Consider the following 16,295-nt stretch of genomic DNA (forward strand, 5'->3'; position numbering starts at 1 on the left):
TTTTTTAAAAAATATAGGCAATGTGACACTAAAGTTATCTTGAGGGTTTAAACTGGATTATGTCATTAATTATGCTGATTGTCAAATTTGAGGTCATGTCATGAGAGGATCAGGTCCACACCAATTGGGTCAGATCTGAGAGCTGCAGGTGCCCAGCATCTATCGGGGTCCCAATTCAGGGAATGCTTATGTGCATTCCTGAAATGGGGCCGGGATCAGGCCTTTTATTTCCACTGCCTGTTTTCTGTTGGAAAGATAAGAGTAGAGCCAATGCAAGGCTATTTTGAGGAAAGCTAAATTCTGTAATTTTTAGAATAAAATATTGTGTTTAATAGGCTCATTTTTAGATAATTCTACAAAAGATTGCAGCTTTCCTCTTACCATGCTCCATAGCCAAAAAATATCATCAGTCACTTTCGTGAGAAGAGTAACCAGTGCAGCAAGCTGGACTCATGCCAAGCGATGACAACTGGAAATGTTTTGAGTACTTACAAATGCCATAATTTTTATTAAATTATATTTTCTGAAGATTTGCTATATTAGGCAGAAGTGAAATTACCTGATAATTTGAAATTTCCTAGAGGTTGCCAGGCTTCGTGATAAGAATAATTGATGCAACATTCCCATTTAACGGACTTTCCATTAATAAAAAGGCAGAATAAATCATTCTGTCAATGGCTCATGTAGGATATTAGCAACTATTTTTGGCAATTTTTTTCAAATGCTTTAGTTGCATCAATGTATTTCAACAAATTTAATATTTACAGTGGAAGAATTCTCCTTGAATTCAGCACTGCCCTGAGACAGCTGTTCATATCCAGCCCTGGTCAGTAATGACTAAACGCCATTCCATCTGATGGTGCTTTGGTGACTTGCAGTATGTGAAATGACTTTGGTGGTCTCTGTCCAGTTCTGAGAAGACATGTCTCCATCACAAAAGTGATCTCAGCTGGTAACGACTGGCAAACCTGGCAGAGAGAGTACAAGGACTGAATTAGCAAGAAGACTCCATTGTTCTTTCTCCCCTAAAGATGATGCCTTCAGGTCAGTTTTGAGGCACACTGGTGGGAAAGGTTGTGATACCTGTTCTATGGCTCAGCAGAGGATTTAAATCTCCAGTGCCATCTATCTTAGCTACTTGTATATCTCCTATCATTGCAGTACCTGAGCACATCACAACCCTTAAGGCATTTATCTTCACAACACCCCTGTGAGGTAAAGAAGTATTATTATCTCCATTTTACCGATGGTGAACTGAGGTTCAGAGAAGATAAGTGACTTGCACAAGATCACACAGGAAGTATGCTTTTGCAAACAGGGACTGCTAACAGGGAGTTTCGAGAGGGAGTTCTCCAGGTGAAGGAGGAGCAAATACGGGACCCTTGGGGTAAGTGGCTGTCTGTAGTGTGTGTTTGTGTTTGGGGGTTACTTGCTGTGTGCTGAGCTTGTGTTTGTTTGTTTGTTTGTTTTGTTCGTTTGAAGGACTGTGTGCTGTGGCTGGCAGTTGGAAGCTGTGAGCTTCTAAACAAGGTTTGAAATCTAGAAGCCTTCGTTCATTGGCTGAGCCTTAGTCGGGGGTGGGGCTATCAAGAAGGCCAGGGCTTTATAAAGTAGTGAGCAAGTGACCAGGGAGCTTTGCGACCAGGGACTGCTAACAGAGAGTTTTGAGAGGGAATTTGGAAAGGGGGCAAGGTACACTTGCCATTCTTTAAAACCCTTAAACTAAACTAAATCAAAACTTCTTGATTTAAACAAAAACCCTATCATTAACCTAGGTAGTTGTAGGAGAGAATGCAGGCAGAAGCCCAGCAGCAGAGTGGGGGCTATCCTGTTTATTGCACTCAGTGTTACATGTATGATTACCTGCCCTGTGGACGGGTGGCGTATGTGTGCATTCGGTGCAAGGAGATCCTGGCCCTCAGAGACTGTGTACGGGCTTTGGAGGCCAGGGTGGCGGAACTGGAGGAGCTAAGGGAGGCAGAGAGGTATGCTGATGAGGCTTTCTGGGACACTGTAGATTTGTCCCATTTCCAGTGGGACAGCCCCTGTGCTGTTAAAGAGGATGAAAAGCCCAGAGAAGGAGAGCAGTCAACGGGAACAGAGGGAAACCTTCCCATAGTTGGGACCCTCCTTCCAGATGATGTTGGGAGTACCCTGTCACACTGAAGTTACCTCTCCAGGGGAGGGAACTCCAGTCATTAGGAAAAGGCAGGTGTTAGTAATGGGAGATTAGATCACTGGAAACATAGATAGATGGGTTTCTGATGAATGAAGTGATGTGATGAAGTGAGCTGTAGCATCCGATGAAGTGAGCTGTAGCTCACGAAAGCTTATGCTCAAATAAATTGGTTAGTCTCTAAGGTGCCACAAGTACTCCTTTTCTTTTTGCGAATACAGACTAACACGGCTGCTACTCTGAAACCTAAAATGATTAGGGGGTTGGAACAGGTTCCATATGAGGGGAGATTAAAGAGGCTAGGACTTTTCAGCTTGGAAAAGAGGAGACTAAGGGGGGGATATGATAGAGGTATATAAAATCATGAGTGGTATGGAGTAAGTGAATAAGGAAAAGTTATTTACTTTTTCCCATAATTTAAGAACTAGGGGCCACCAAATGAAATTAATGGATAGCAGGTTTAAAACAAATAAAAGGAAGTTCTTCTTCACACAGTGCACAGTCAACCTGTGGAACTCCTTGCCTGAGGAGGTTGTGAAGGCTAGGACTCTAACAGGGTTTAAAAGAGAACTGGATAAATTCATGGAGGTTAAGTCCATTAATGGCTATTAGCCAGGATGGGTAAGGAATGGTGTCCCTAGCCTCTGTTTGTCAGAGGGTGAGATGGATGGCAGGAGAGAGATCACTTGATCATTTACCTGTTAGGTTCACTCCCTCTGGGGCATCTGGCATTGGCCACTGTCGATAGACAGGATACTGGGCTGGATGGACCTTTGGTCTGCCCCAGTGTGGCCATTCTTATGTTCTCATGTGGCAGAGCTGGGAGCTGAATCTGAGTCCCAGGTTAGCATTCTAACAACCAGGACTCATGTCTGTGAACCTTTCATAGAATCATAGAAACTATAGAAATGTAGGGCTGAAAATGACCTCAAGAGGTCATCTACTTCAGTGTTTCTGAACCTTTTTGATACCAGGGACCAGACTGTTGCCTTCCTAAACTGTGTCATGGAAATCTCAGGGACTGGTGCTCGTCCACGGACCGATCCTTGAGAAACATTGTTCAAGTCCACTCCCATACTGAGGAAGGATTAAGGTCATCCCTGACAAGTGTTTGTCTAACCTGTTCTTTAAAACATTCAGTGAGGGGGATTTCAAAACCTCCGAAGGTAACCTGTTCCAGTGTTTAACTACCTTTATAGTTAGAAAGCTTTTTCCTAATATCCAATATAAATCTTCCTTGCTACAAACTAAATCAATTACTTTTTGTCCTATCCTTGCTTGATATGGAGAACGATTGATCGCCTTTCTCCTTGTAACAACTTTTTACATATTTGAAGATTCATTATGTGTCCCGTCCTCCCACCAGTCTTCTCTGATTTAGACTAAATTAGCCCAATTATTTCAACATTTCCTCATAGGTCCTGTTTACTAAGCCTCATATTTTTGTTCCTGTCCTCTGGACTTTCTCCAATTTGTCCATTTTTTCATGAGCATAAACAAAAAAGTAATGGCACTTTTACATGATCTGATTTGTTTTTGTGTGTGTGACACTAAGCACCCCTGTATTCATACCCTGTGCACTTTCATAATAATCTTTGTATAAAATATGCCTTTTAAGGTATCATTTGAAAATTAACTCACTGATCATTAATATTCTTTCACGATGTATATATGTGGTGAATTTTAAGATTTATGGATATATGGTAGAATTATGACTAACGTGTGTTTAAACACACATGTCAGGGGAGTTGATAAACCGGTCTGCCTTAGACAATGGAAAGGATATTTGATTCTCCAACCAGCCCAATCTTCAGGCAAAGACAATGAAGGTCCCTTTACAAATTAGGTAAACAAAACTATTAAGCTTATAAATGGGGGAAGAAAGAGCATGGAGCTTCCTTCACCACTAGACTCCATGTCACCTTCCTCACAGCTTGAATAAACTTTAGTTTGAGGGGTTTACTGGTCTATAAAGATAACGGCTCTGAACCTCAACTGATAAGCAATTGAGTCAATTTATACAATTGTATTGTATTATGAAAGTGTACAGACTGAGGTCTTTTCTGTAAGCTAAAGACACAATGGTGATTAATATAATTGTGAAATGTATGTAATATATATGAGGAAATATGGATACTTAATTATATTATGCTTGAAAATCTGTGGCCAAATGGGGAGAAACAGATATCCTTCCAGATAGGAGAGAAGGCAGCTATCTACCTGTCTCCAGTGAGATTAAGCAGGGTGTGAGGCTGGCAGACCAGGTGCCAGCATAGGTGCTGGAACTAGGTGTCTTGGGGGTGCTACCGCATCCCCTGGTTTGAGATGGTTTCCATCATATAAAGGGTTTACAGCAGTGGTGGGCAGCCTGTGGCCCGTGGGCTGCATGCGGCCCATCAGGATAATCCCCTGGAGGGTTGCCAGACAATTTGTTTACATTTCCACAGCTACCCGCAGCTCCCAGTGGCCATGGTTCGCCGTGCTCAGCCAATGGGAGCTGTGGAAAGTGGCGTGGGCCTTTTGTTTTATTTTTTAAGTTATTTTATTTTTACTTTATTTCAGTGTTGTGTTTGAAGGGAAGAGTGTATTTACCCCAGTATTAATAAGCTGTGATGTGTTCTGTGTCATTAAAGGAAAAAAACTAACATTATTTCTCTGAACTGTCCAGGAGAGGGTTGAACATTCTAGAGCACATGGTTTGGGGAAAATTCAGGACTGGAGGTGTGTTGGGGTCACCTTGCTGATTGTAAACAAGAGTGGTGGAAGCCAGAGTGGGGCTGTGGGGCTGTAGACAGGCTGCGGAGCTCAGAGCTGCTAAACCAGGGTAGTCTAGCACACAGCCACTTCAGTGTCTGACATGTATGCTTGTAGGCTAGTTGTGAGCATCCCAGGCTGGGAGCTACAGCAGCAAAGCACTCTAAGGCACCCAGGGTTGCAGGGCAAGTGGTGACAAAACCCCTCACTGGTCTGGATTGCTCCTCAAACCTAGTCATAATCTGGTACTTCTGGAGATCTTTATAGGTATGAACATTTTCCCCAAAAGACAGGCTTGAATGAAATAACTATTAGAGAGATCTACAATTTCCCTATTGTCTCTCTATATTAAACATATTGAAAATTTCATCAAAGTCTTCCACACAACATTTAATAGTTATTCCAGAATGTCTTAATGTCACACAAAATTCAAAGTGTCTTATTTAAATAACATACAGCCTTTTGTTTTGCTCAGCAAGTGTGATCACTGGGTACACTAGCTATATGGTTGATAACCACCCAAATTATTGGGGAAGGGATGTTGGTCATTTTCCATAGTTGTGCTCATTTTTCAAATAACTTCAGTATCTCAGGAGTGATCTATGAGCCTGTAATTCTTTTCCATTTTATTGGGATACTTTTATTACAGATTCTTTTCTAGCTCCCCATACAGAAACTGCCAAGTTGAATCTACATCCAAGATCATAGAATCATAGAACTGTAGGACTGGAAGGGACCTCGAGAGGTCATCTAGTCCAGTCCCCTGCACTTATGGCAGGGCTAAGTATTATCTAGACGATCCCTCACAGGTGTTTGTGGAATATCCATCATTGGAGATTTTTAAGAGCAGGTTAGACAATCTCCCTAGGCAATTTATTCCAGTGCTTAACTACCCTAACTACAGAGCCAATTTCTGTCATTCTATAATAATAAGATCAATTTTTTAAAAGCCTGTTCATTAGAAAGTTTAAAACATCTCTATTTCACCTGCATAAGTCTCTTTTTAAATGATTCCTTAATTTTGTATGGATGCAGTAAGTTATCCACATTGTGTTCTTAAGTTCATGACCACTGAAGTACAGTTGATGAAGGATGCAAAATATCTACTGTTTTAGGGTAGCAAGGTTCTATCCTGGCTTGATTAAATCTTGGTAGGAACAGAAAACTAGCAGAATGGAGCAGAAGCAGTGTCCTACAATGGTAAATAAGAGATGCATGGATCTATTCAGTATGATCAAATAGGAATATTTGACATCTCACCAGAAAGCAAAACAGTGAAGAATATTTTATGTTTATATGGCACATTTCTTTCTGAAAGATCCCAAAGCATTCACACATTGTATAGTGTAACGGTTTAGATAATTATAAAGCTGTACAGCACCACTGGAATGCAGCTGCTTCCCAGGTGGCAAAGAATAGCCAATCACCACACTGCCCAGTACTGAGGACAAGCGCACTGGGGTAAATCCCTATTTCTCACCTCCAAAAAAGTGCTATGAAATCTTACCTCCAATAAAGTGCTATGAAATGTCCACACAGAGAAGCAGACAGGATGTTGTTTTTAAGAAAAAACAACAAGGAGGGCTTGTGGCACCTTAAAGACTAACAAATTTATTCAGGCATAAGCTTTCATGGGCTAAAACCCAAGAAAGATACTCATACACAGAGAAGACTGTGACGTTACACTCCATATTCTTCATAGAAATATGGTTATGATATGACTATGGCCTAACTAAGATATATTTTATGCAAGATGGATCTTTTAAGGTATTGGAAAGGTTATGATTTATTGAATGTGATTATCCAATTTGTATGCATGTGTCATTTCTGTATATAAAGTTAAGAATATTGATTATGTAACAATTACAGCTGTGTGTGTATTTGGGAAACACCCACCAGACAACCGGTCATCACAGCCTTGATGGGTCTTTAGGAAGAAACAGTAAGACTGTGAAGATACTAATCTCTCTCCTTCCTGAGAGGGGTCCTGGGACATTGCTGTGACAAGATCACCTGATACAAAGTGCCATTTTGGACACTGCTGGTACTTTTCCTTGGTAGGGGGATGGGGATCAAACAAAGGTTTCCTGCCTTTTAATCTGGACTCTCTTCCATTGCCTACCCAAGAAGAAGGGCTGCTGCAATTACCTGAAGGGACAAAGGAATCAACCTGAGGGGAAAGGCAGGGGTGAGTCCAGACTGAGACAGGGGGTCCAGTCTGTAAGAAGAAATAACTGGAACTCTAAACTACAGAAACTGTGCAACTCGCCTAACATTTAGGGTGAGAAATTACTTCTTGAAACCAGTCTCTTTAAGATCTTAAGCTTAGTATGCATGTTTTGTTTTATTTGCTCAGTAATCTGCTTTGTTCTGCTTGATATCCCTTATAATAATTTAAAATCTGCCTTTTATAGTTAATAAATTTGTTTTGTTTATTATCAAACCCAGTTTGTGCAATTTCTAACTGGGGAGGGGGGGCAAGAAGTTGTGCATATCTCTCTTCACATTGAGGGAGAGGGTGAATTTTTATGAGTTTGCACTTTCAAGATCTTTCTATACAGCGCAAGACAATATACCTTTGGGTCTGCACTTCAAGGGAGGTGGGCACCTAAGTGCTGGGGCAAGTCCCTTAAGCTTAGTCTTCCCAGAGCTGATCTCAGTGTCTGTGTCTTTCTGCAGCTGGGTATGACCCTCCCTGTGTGTGTGCTAGAGGAGACCTAAGAGCCTGGCTCAGCAAGACAAGGTAAAGGGGGCCAGGCTGGCAGAACAGGAGGGGCTCAGTGAAACCCCAGAACAGCAGGTGGCATCCCAGAATGGGGGTCCAACCTGTCACAGTGGCATAGTCAAGCAGGATAGTGTGCACAGCTTATTGCCCTGAAACACCGGTGGTGGTTTTAAGTGTGTTGGCTAGAGAACAGACAAAGTGGTTACTGGTTTGTTATTTTCTTTTTGATTATTTCGGGTAAGGGAAGTAGAGGCAGAAAATCAGCAAGATGAGTGAAAACAGTACAATGAGTCTGGGGACATTGCTGAATGTTTCATCACCTTTGAGAGGCTGTGTATGCTCCATGCAATTCCTGAGGATCAACAGATGACCACTTTGGTTGCAAAGTTGACTGGGAGAGCTCTGGACATATTCAATAAGATGCCAATTGGTGATGCTTCCAATTATGGTAAATTTAAGGAATTGGTTTTAAAACCGTTTCGCATTACACCTGAGATTTATGGAGTAAAATTTAGAAGCCTTAAGAGAGGGGCTGGATTAAGTAATGTGGCTTATGTGAACCACCTGAGAGATCTACTGGACAAGTGGGCAAAGGGAAAAGGTATTACAAGCTTTGAAGCTATGTGTGATTTGGTTGCTCAGGAACAGTTCCTGAGTATGTCTCATGATGATGTAAAACCGTGTTTATGAGATAAAAAGGTAGAGATGGTCGAAGAACTTGCAACTTTTGCAGATAAATTTGAACAATCCCAAGCACCTATTAGGAATAAATCACAGGCAGAGGCGTTTAAGTTTGGTGGGAAGCAAGGTCCCTGTTTTACCCCTGGGAAGAAGGAGGGTATATGGGAGGCTGGACACTCACTGCCCCAAGTTCACTCCTCCAGTCATCATCACACTGAGGGAGAGGACAAATTTTTATGAGCTTGTGCTGTGCAAATATTTTTTTTTCAGTGCAATACAATATAACTTTGAGTCTGCACTTCAAGGGAGGTGGGCACCTGAGTGCTGGGGCAAGTCCCTTAAGCTAAGCCTTCCCAGAGCTGATCTCAGTGTCTGTGTCTTTCTGCAACTGGGTGTGGCCCTGCCTATGTGTGTGCTAGAGGAGGTTTAAGAGCCTTGTCTCAGCACGACAGGGTACAGGGAGTCCAGGCTGGCAGAACAGGTGGGCTCAGTGGTATCCCAGTACATCAGGTGGCACCTTAAAGTGGGGCAAACTGTCACAGAGACATAATGGATCAATTTATTTTCCTCAGAACTGGGAGTTAGCTCTACCAAAATTTAAATGTTTGATTTCAGGGAGCATAGTACAGTATTCTAAATGAAAACAGCTATTTCCTCCAGCTCGAAGGAAGATTAGTGGAATATAGATCAAATAGCCATGCATAGAGAAAAGGTACATAAACAGAAAGGCTTGCTTCCTTTTTCTGACTCTTGGTAACCTTGAGGCTGGTTTAGTCAATACCCCTGTGCAAAGTGGGTGCAAAATTCAATCAAATCCCACTCCTTCATTCACTGATGGTGGAGATAGTGTACATCCATGGTGTACAAGGATAAACTGTCAATGCAAGGTGGAAGACAGTGGCAAACCAGGGCCAGAGTTTCAATGTTCTGCATGGACCTACTCCTCTTGAAGCCAATGGGAGTAAGTTCAGGCCCCATGTGTCTTTTTCTTTTAGGGCAAAAGTCTACATTACAGCGCTACATCAGTGTAGCTGCACCGATACAGCTGTAGCGTGTCTGGTGAAGACACACTATGCCGATAGGAGAGCGCTCTCCCGTCAGGATAATTACTCCACCTCAGCAAGAAGCAGAAGCTATTTTGGCTGGAGAGCATCTCCCACCGACAGTACTGGTATGGACAGCGCAAAACTTGCATCGCTTGGGGGGAGGGGCTTTTTCACACCCTTGAGTGAAATAAATTAGATCAACTTAAGAGGTAATGATGACCTGCCCTCAGTCTTTTCTTTTATGTCAAATCGCACTATATAGTACATGCTTATAGCAAAAACTATAAATTAGTTAGTGTCTTCATCCTTTACTTAACTATTTTTTGTTCCAAATTGTATTTGTTTTGCTCCTTCTTTGTTTTTATAACACAAGTATTCTGCCAGCTTTCATTTTAAATTGTCTATAAACTTTTTTATTTTTAATTAAACTAACATGATACTTATTCATCTATTTCGTTTTGAATGATGAACCTGCAATAAAGTTAGTTGCGAAATTTCCATCTAAATTAAATAGATGATAAAACAGATTTCCCCCCCAAAAACCCTAAGTTTTCTGCCTTCCAACTAGTTCTCCCACATAATCATTAATCTGTTCTGCCTGGGAGTAGCAAATCTTCCAAAATTTATACTGGAAAAGTTTGTAAGTTACAATGTCTAATTTAAACAAATAACAAGAATAGTAGTAATTTGCCACCTCACATTCTGCACCACTACAGTTGAATCATTAGAAGATTCGGCTTGATGGTAGCATCCACCGTCTTTCCTATACTTGCCAACTGACTTAAACAAAATTGGAAAAACAAGCCAGAACCAATATATTTACAAACATATATTAGAGGAAGCCTTCCCATAGTCCCACTAGACATGTGATCGTATTAGTACATGCAATAATCATGCTTACAACACAGAATATTTTGCCCTTTTTTCTATTACAGTGTCAACATATCACATGAGAAAGTGAATAATATTTCTTCAGACTTCTAATTTTTAAACTTACTAGGATAAAATCCCAGTAGAAAGTCCTATGGCTCTTTCTTTTCCCTTCTCTTCTCCCCAACTTTTTCTGACACAAATGATGGAGCAGAGTATTTCACCACATTTGGAAAGCTTCCTTACTTAGTGAAGCATTCCATAGGTAAGAACAAGTTACACCAGGAGTGAAGGTAAAGGAAAACCCGCACCCATTGTAAAGGAAAACCCCCACCCACTCAAAGACTGCTCATATTTTGCATGTCCAGTATACACAATAACTTTGCGTGGGTGTGGCACACTCCTCTCTCTGCCGCCAGTGCCTCCACTGCAGACAACTGCAGGCAGGAGTTGCTAGAGTTAAGCTTGCCATTGGTAATGGAGTGCAATATATAAATATGAGCAGTCTTTGAGTGGGTGGGGGTTTTCCTTTACCTTCACTCCTGGTGTAACTGATTGTTCCCTATGGATGGATGTAGTAGTACTGCACTTTGTTGACCACTTGGTCACCAGAAGTGCTCTACAGCCAACACTCACGTAATCACTGTGTGTCACTAGGCTGGGTCAGACTCTTGGGTTATATCTACACTGCAATTAGACACCCATGGCTGGCCCATGCTTTAATTACAGTGTAGAGTTAGGGCTTGGGCTGGAGTCCGAGCTCTGGGACCATCCCAGGATCCTAAAGTCCAGGCTCCTGAACATCTACACGGCAATTAAACAGCTCCTTAGCCCAGTGCCAGGAGCTGGAGTCAACAGTCAGCTGGCAAAGGCCAGCACATGTGACTAATGGCAGTGCAGACCTATCCTTAGACAGGACAAGCCAGCCTTAGGAAAATGTTTACTATTTTCCCCTAGTCCAGCTCACTGACATGGCCTTTAAGACATGTCCCTATTTTTCTTCCCCAGAAAGCCAATGCAGGTGTAAAGGCCAGGGGTGGAAGGGGGTTGAGAGGTCTGGAAGGGGTGGGGGAAGAGACGTGGAGAGATTTGTGAGCAGAGGAGGAGAGGCTGGGGGGATGGGACACCAGAGAACTTCCCTGGGTGCCCCCAACTTCTCCGGCCAGTCTGTATAACTTACAGCAGGCAGCTGTCCCAGAGGCGGAGGGGCTGTCCCCGGTGGGCGCTTGGGCTGTGTGACCTTGGGCAGGCCCCCCAGTTTGCCCCTCGGGGGAGAATGACACAGGGCCTCCTTTGCCAGCAGCTGGGAGAGGCGCAGGCTGCGTCGGAGCGAGGAGCGCCCCCCGGCGGGAGAGGCAGCAGAGCCTCCGCGCCCAGTAGCCTCCCCGCCTCCTGCCAGGGGGCGCCTGCGTGCAGGGCTGGCGAGGCGGGAGCGCGGCCAGGTGTTTCTGTCTCTTGCCTCCGCCCCACGCTCCCTCCTCCCGCGCCGGGGAGTCGCAGAGCGCGGCCGCAGCGGCAGCAGCCACACGGGCGGAGCGGCAGCGGCAGCGGCAGGAGGAGGCGGCGCCGAGCTCCCAGCGCAGCAGCTCGCCCAGTGCAGCCGCCGCCGAGCCCCGCGCAGCGCGCACACCCCGCCGCAGCTCAGCCGGTGCCGCCGCGATGGCGAGGAAAGGCAGGAGGGGCTGCGACTGCCAGCGCTTCCTGAGGAACAACTGGCTGCTGCTCAGCACGGTCTGCGCCGTGGTGCTGGGTGAGTGGGGCCGGGCAGCCGGGGCTGGGGGAGCTGCGGCATCCTCCGGGGCTGGGACAGGGAGGATGCTGCTCCCAGCCGGGCGGGCAGGCAGCAGGGTGATTTCCGCGGCCCAGCAGCAGGGACCCCAGCCCCACCTCTGCCTCCATCTAGTCCTCCTCTGTCTCGTGGCTCAGGCCTGCTCTTAATCGTGGTCTTCCAAATTTGGGGGGGGGGGGAGGGTGGCGGATAAAGAGCCGCTCTGTCTAACAATCCCCCATCCACGCAGCCATCCGATTCCTCTCCCCCCGCCCCAAGTGTCTCCCTTTGGGGCTTTCTGGAGCATGTCTCCGTGGAAACAGCAGCAGGAGAATCAGCATCCTACTTTAGCCAGGCAGCGGCACGTTTGTGATGATGGTGATGAATGTTACCATCTCGCAGCGCAGCAATCCGATTACCGTATTTTACGTTCACACGGGGAGTGTGTGTGGGCGGGCCGGTGCTGGAATGCCGGTAATGACAAGGATGCATTTCTATAGCGCTGCCTACCAAGGGGCCCTATCCTGCGTTCCTTATGCACCAGAAAGCTACTAGTAAAATCAAGGGAGCTGTGGGCACACAAGGAATGGAAGATCAAGGCTCTAAAAGTCCCCCTGAATGTCTGGCATCGACACATTTGTGCTTTAATTCGCCATCCTGACATATATCAGGGATAATGTCCCCCCCACCCCCTTCTCCAAGATGGAGAGTTCTTTCACTGTAATTATTTACAGGGGCAGACACTTCAATCTCATGTAGGCAGGCTCTCTTTCAGCTGCGACTTGCCTCACTGTAAAATAAATAAATAGAAGACCCTCAGTGGTTTTTTCCTGCCGGGATTTGCTAAATAATTAATTTGCCATCTCATTTACTTGACAGACTGTATGGTGGATTGTTAGAAGTGTAAATTACTCTTATGTAGCCAATGCACTTCTAATAAAATATTAACACCTATTAATGCCAGAAACTTAAAATAATAATAATTTGAGACAAATTGATGTTAGACTGAATAAACATTTTTCTGTTCCTACATATTGGCTTTCTTATTGGTTAAACTGGTTTTCAGTGTTAATGACAGAATATAATCATTACACTATAAAATAAAACCACAGCTTGAACTTTGCTGTTCTGCTTGTTAAAAATAGAAGTTTTATGCAAATTAAATAAACCAATTGCTGTTATAGCCACAATTAGAAATAGAATTGTGGGGGAGAAGTAGTATTATGGACAGTCCTAATTTGATAGCATACTTATCTCCCTTCCCCCCCACAGCCTTTTCTGTTACTTCATCACAGTCTCCAATATTTATGCCACAAACTTTGAATAAAAATATAATTAATAATAGGCCTCTGAATTTTTTTCAATCTGACAGGAAAAATCTGCAGACTTCTGTATCAATGGGGGTTTAAAATATCATGGGACTGTAATGCTCAATAGTGGTATCAGACTGATAAACCCTACAAAATTGAAGTCATTTGTGTATCCACACCACAGGTGCAACACACTGCAAGCAGCTTCAGCATACAGACTTGTCAGCTTGCCTCAAATCTGACAAGAGAGACCTCCTATAGATAAAGAGGGGAGTTCATTCTCAATGGCCATTCAGTGTTAGGCCTGTAGGCGGAGGCTGTCAACAAAGATGCAGTGGTGGTGTTTTTTGTATTTGGACATCTGCCTATCCAGGTTACAGGCCACTGAACTTTTGGTAATCTCTGATGCTTAGTTTGTGCCAACATCCTGCAGTAAAAAATTCTGCTTTTTGTTACCAATCCAATGTGCCATCTAGTGCCCTGTAAAGTGGTTTCAAATGGATTTCAATATTTTAGGGATGGATAATAATTTTTTTTCCCCCTGAGGAAAAATGGCACAAATTTCTGCAAATCAGAGAATGTGACCAGAGTGGCTGAAAGGGTGGTTATTCAAGTTTTGGATGACACATTTAAAGATATTTTTGCATGAAATATAATATTTGTCACTGGCATATCTCCTGCCTGTTTTCTTCTGGTTATTATTTTATGACTTTTTAGATGAGGACAGCATCCTTTACTTTTTTGCTCCTACACGGATATGTTGCTTCCATTGTTTTGTTACTTACATTTGCCTTTAGACATTTTTTGTTTTTTTCAGATTAATTACTAAATGATTTGAAGTGTGTGTGTGTGTGTGTGTGTGTGTTTTGGGGGGGGAGATGATTATTATTATTTTGTAACTCTCCCCATACTATAATCTGGAAGTAAAATCAGTTTATGTCCTCATGCATATTTGTGTGTGTGTGTGTGTGTGTGTTGTCATCTAAGGGCTAGATTTTCAAAATAGCTGTGCTCAGTTAGGCATCACAATAAATGGCCAGATTTTGAAAAGAGGTCATTACACTGGATGCTGAGCTCTTTTGAAAATCTGGCCCTCAAGGACTACATACACCACCACTATTTATTATTTTTATTATTATCCATACACAGTTGTTGTTCTCAGATGTGTTCTTCATGAACTGGACTTGTTATTTCCTAACTATAGAAATGCTACCGAACAATATTCAGGTTTCAGAATAGCAGCTGTTTTAGTCTGCATTCGCAAAAAGAAAAGAAGTACTTGTGGCACCTTAGAGACTAACCAATTTATTTGAGCATAAGCTTTCATGAGCCATAGCTCACTTCATTCAGTGGAAATGCATCCGATGAAGTGAGCTGTAGCTCACGAAAGCTTATGCTCAAATAAATTTGTTAAACAATATTCATTTTCACATTAGCTTCAACAAACAGAACTGAAATTTATGGCCTGACTGCAACCCTAGGTAAGCAAAATGCCTGCTAACTCCAAGGGGAGTTATACAGTGCAAGAGTTGAATGGGGTGCCAAAACATTGAGGTTGAGTGACGTCGGAATTATGGGGAAGACTTTCAAATTACAAATAGAGGATGGGAATGCAAGTGCCCTATGTGCCTTTGAAAATCAACAAACTGGAACCTTAGTATGTTTTTTTGATTAGTTACAAAATGACACAATATTAACAGAGTAAATCAGCTTGAGATAAAGCTATCTTAATCTTCAGGAACAAAGTTGCCTATTGCAACAAGCTGCATGTTATCTCCTATATTTCTACTGTTTCTCAGTGGTGGTATAACTTATATACCACAACATCAATAAAACCTTTTTCAGAACAATTTAATTTAATTACATGTCGAAATAAAATGTCATTTCCTTATTACAGCCTGAGAAGTGTTTGCAATATACCAGTGGTTCTCAAACTTTTTTTACTGGTGATTCATTTCACATAGCAAGCCTCTGAGTGCAACCCTCCTAATAAATTAAAAACACATTTTTATATATTTAACACCATTATAAATGCTGGAGGCAAAGCAGGGTTTGGGGGTGAAGGCTGACAGCTCGCAACCCTCCCCCCGAAGTAATAATCTCATGGCCCCCTCAGGGGTCCCGACCCCCAGTTTGAGAACCTCTGCAATATACCAAAACTCCATAAGTCTCAGAATTGTAAGCCCTTCTTAATTAAATTAGCATACATACTGATTTTGTGCATTCTAGAGCACACAATTTAGTTAGGAAATAGCTTTTTTCTTTATGAAGATGGTTAGTTTGTAGGAGGAGTATAACATCCCATAGAGAGGAAGAGAATATAATTCAGAGATCATTCTGATGATTGAAAAAATACCCGGCTTTTATAGAAAACTATATATATGGTAAGGGATGGATACGAAGAATACTGCAAATTACTCAAAAGAATGTTTAAATTGTTAAACTATTTGGGGAAGGCTCAGATGCTCTAGCATTTATGGTGGTTTGATATAGCTTTTGCCCATCATAACTAAGGAAGATAAGTAAGCTAGAGAACAATATCATACTCATCTCTGGAGATTAAAAACAAAAACAAGAAAGGTTCAAGATTCTGGTGGGATTTTCTTCTGCACACTTGTAATATAATATGGGAAGCATTTAATTATGTGCCTGAGCTATTCATCTTTTCATATGAATAACATTTTTCATTTTTAAGAACCCATCTTATGTACTTTGGAATTTTTTTTAATTTTTTTTTACAATCTGAAAACAGATTTATGATCTGTGGTTTAAGATTTATGCAAAAAGTATTTTGTAAGCCTGATGTTGTTTTGTGTGTGGGTACATCCATCTGCATTAACTGAAGAGTAAGAATAAGGATTTTTTTAAAAAAGGATTTCTGTTCAGAACTGTTTGTTCTTAGTTTCTAAGAAATACTGTGTGCATTCAGTGAAATAACATGGACAACATGCTGTAATTTTTCAGA

The 16,295-nt window shown here is 42.4% G+C and overlaps 2 protein-coding genes across 2 annotated transcripts in view; one reads left to right on the forward strand and one right to left on the reverse strand.

Annotated features, from left to right (window-relative positions):
- Nucleotides 1-614: 614 nt before the first annotated feature.
- The window catches only part of SPATA6L (spermatogenesis associated 6 like), a 146,682-nt gene continuing 131,001 nt past the window's right edge, over nucleotides 615-16,295 (reverse strand). The window contains exon 13 of the mRNA XM_084629422.1: nucleotides 615-968. The gene's annotated coding sequence lies outside the window, so the exon portion shown is untranslated. The remainder of the gene's footprint in view (nucleotides 969-16,295) is intronic.
- Nucleotides 11,739-16,295, forward strand: part of SLC1A1 (solute carrier family 1 member 1) — a 74,126-nt gene continuing 69,569 nt past the window's right edge. Inside the window, exon 1 of the mRNA XM_084629425.1 lies at nucleotides 11,739-12,002. Coding sequence (XP_084485551.1) covers nucleotides 11,912-12,002 — 91 coding nt within the window. The 5' untranslated portion in view covers nucleotides 11,739-11,911. The remainder of the gene's footprint in view (nucleotides 12,003-16,295) is intronic.

Source organism: Lepidochelys olivacea (genome assembly GCF_965140295.1).
Source record: "Lepidochelys olivacea isolate rLepOli2 genome assembly, chromosome: 5".
Lineage (NCBI taxonomy): Eukaryota > Metazoa > Chordata > Testudines > Cheloniidae > Lepidochelys > Lepidochelys olivacea.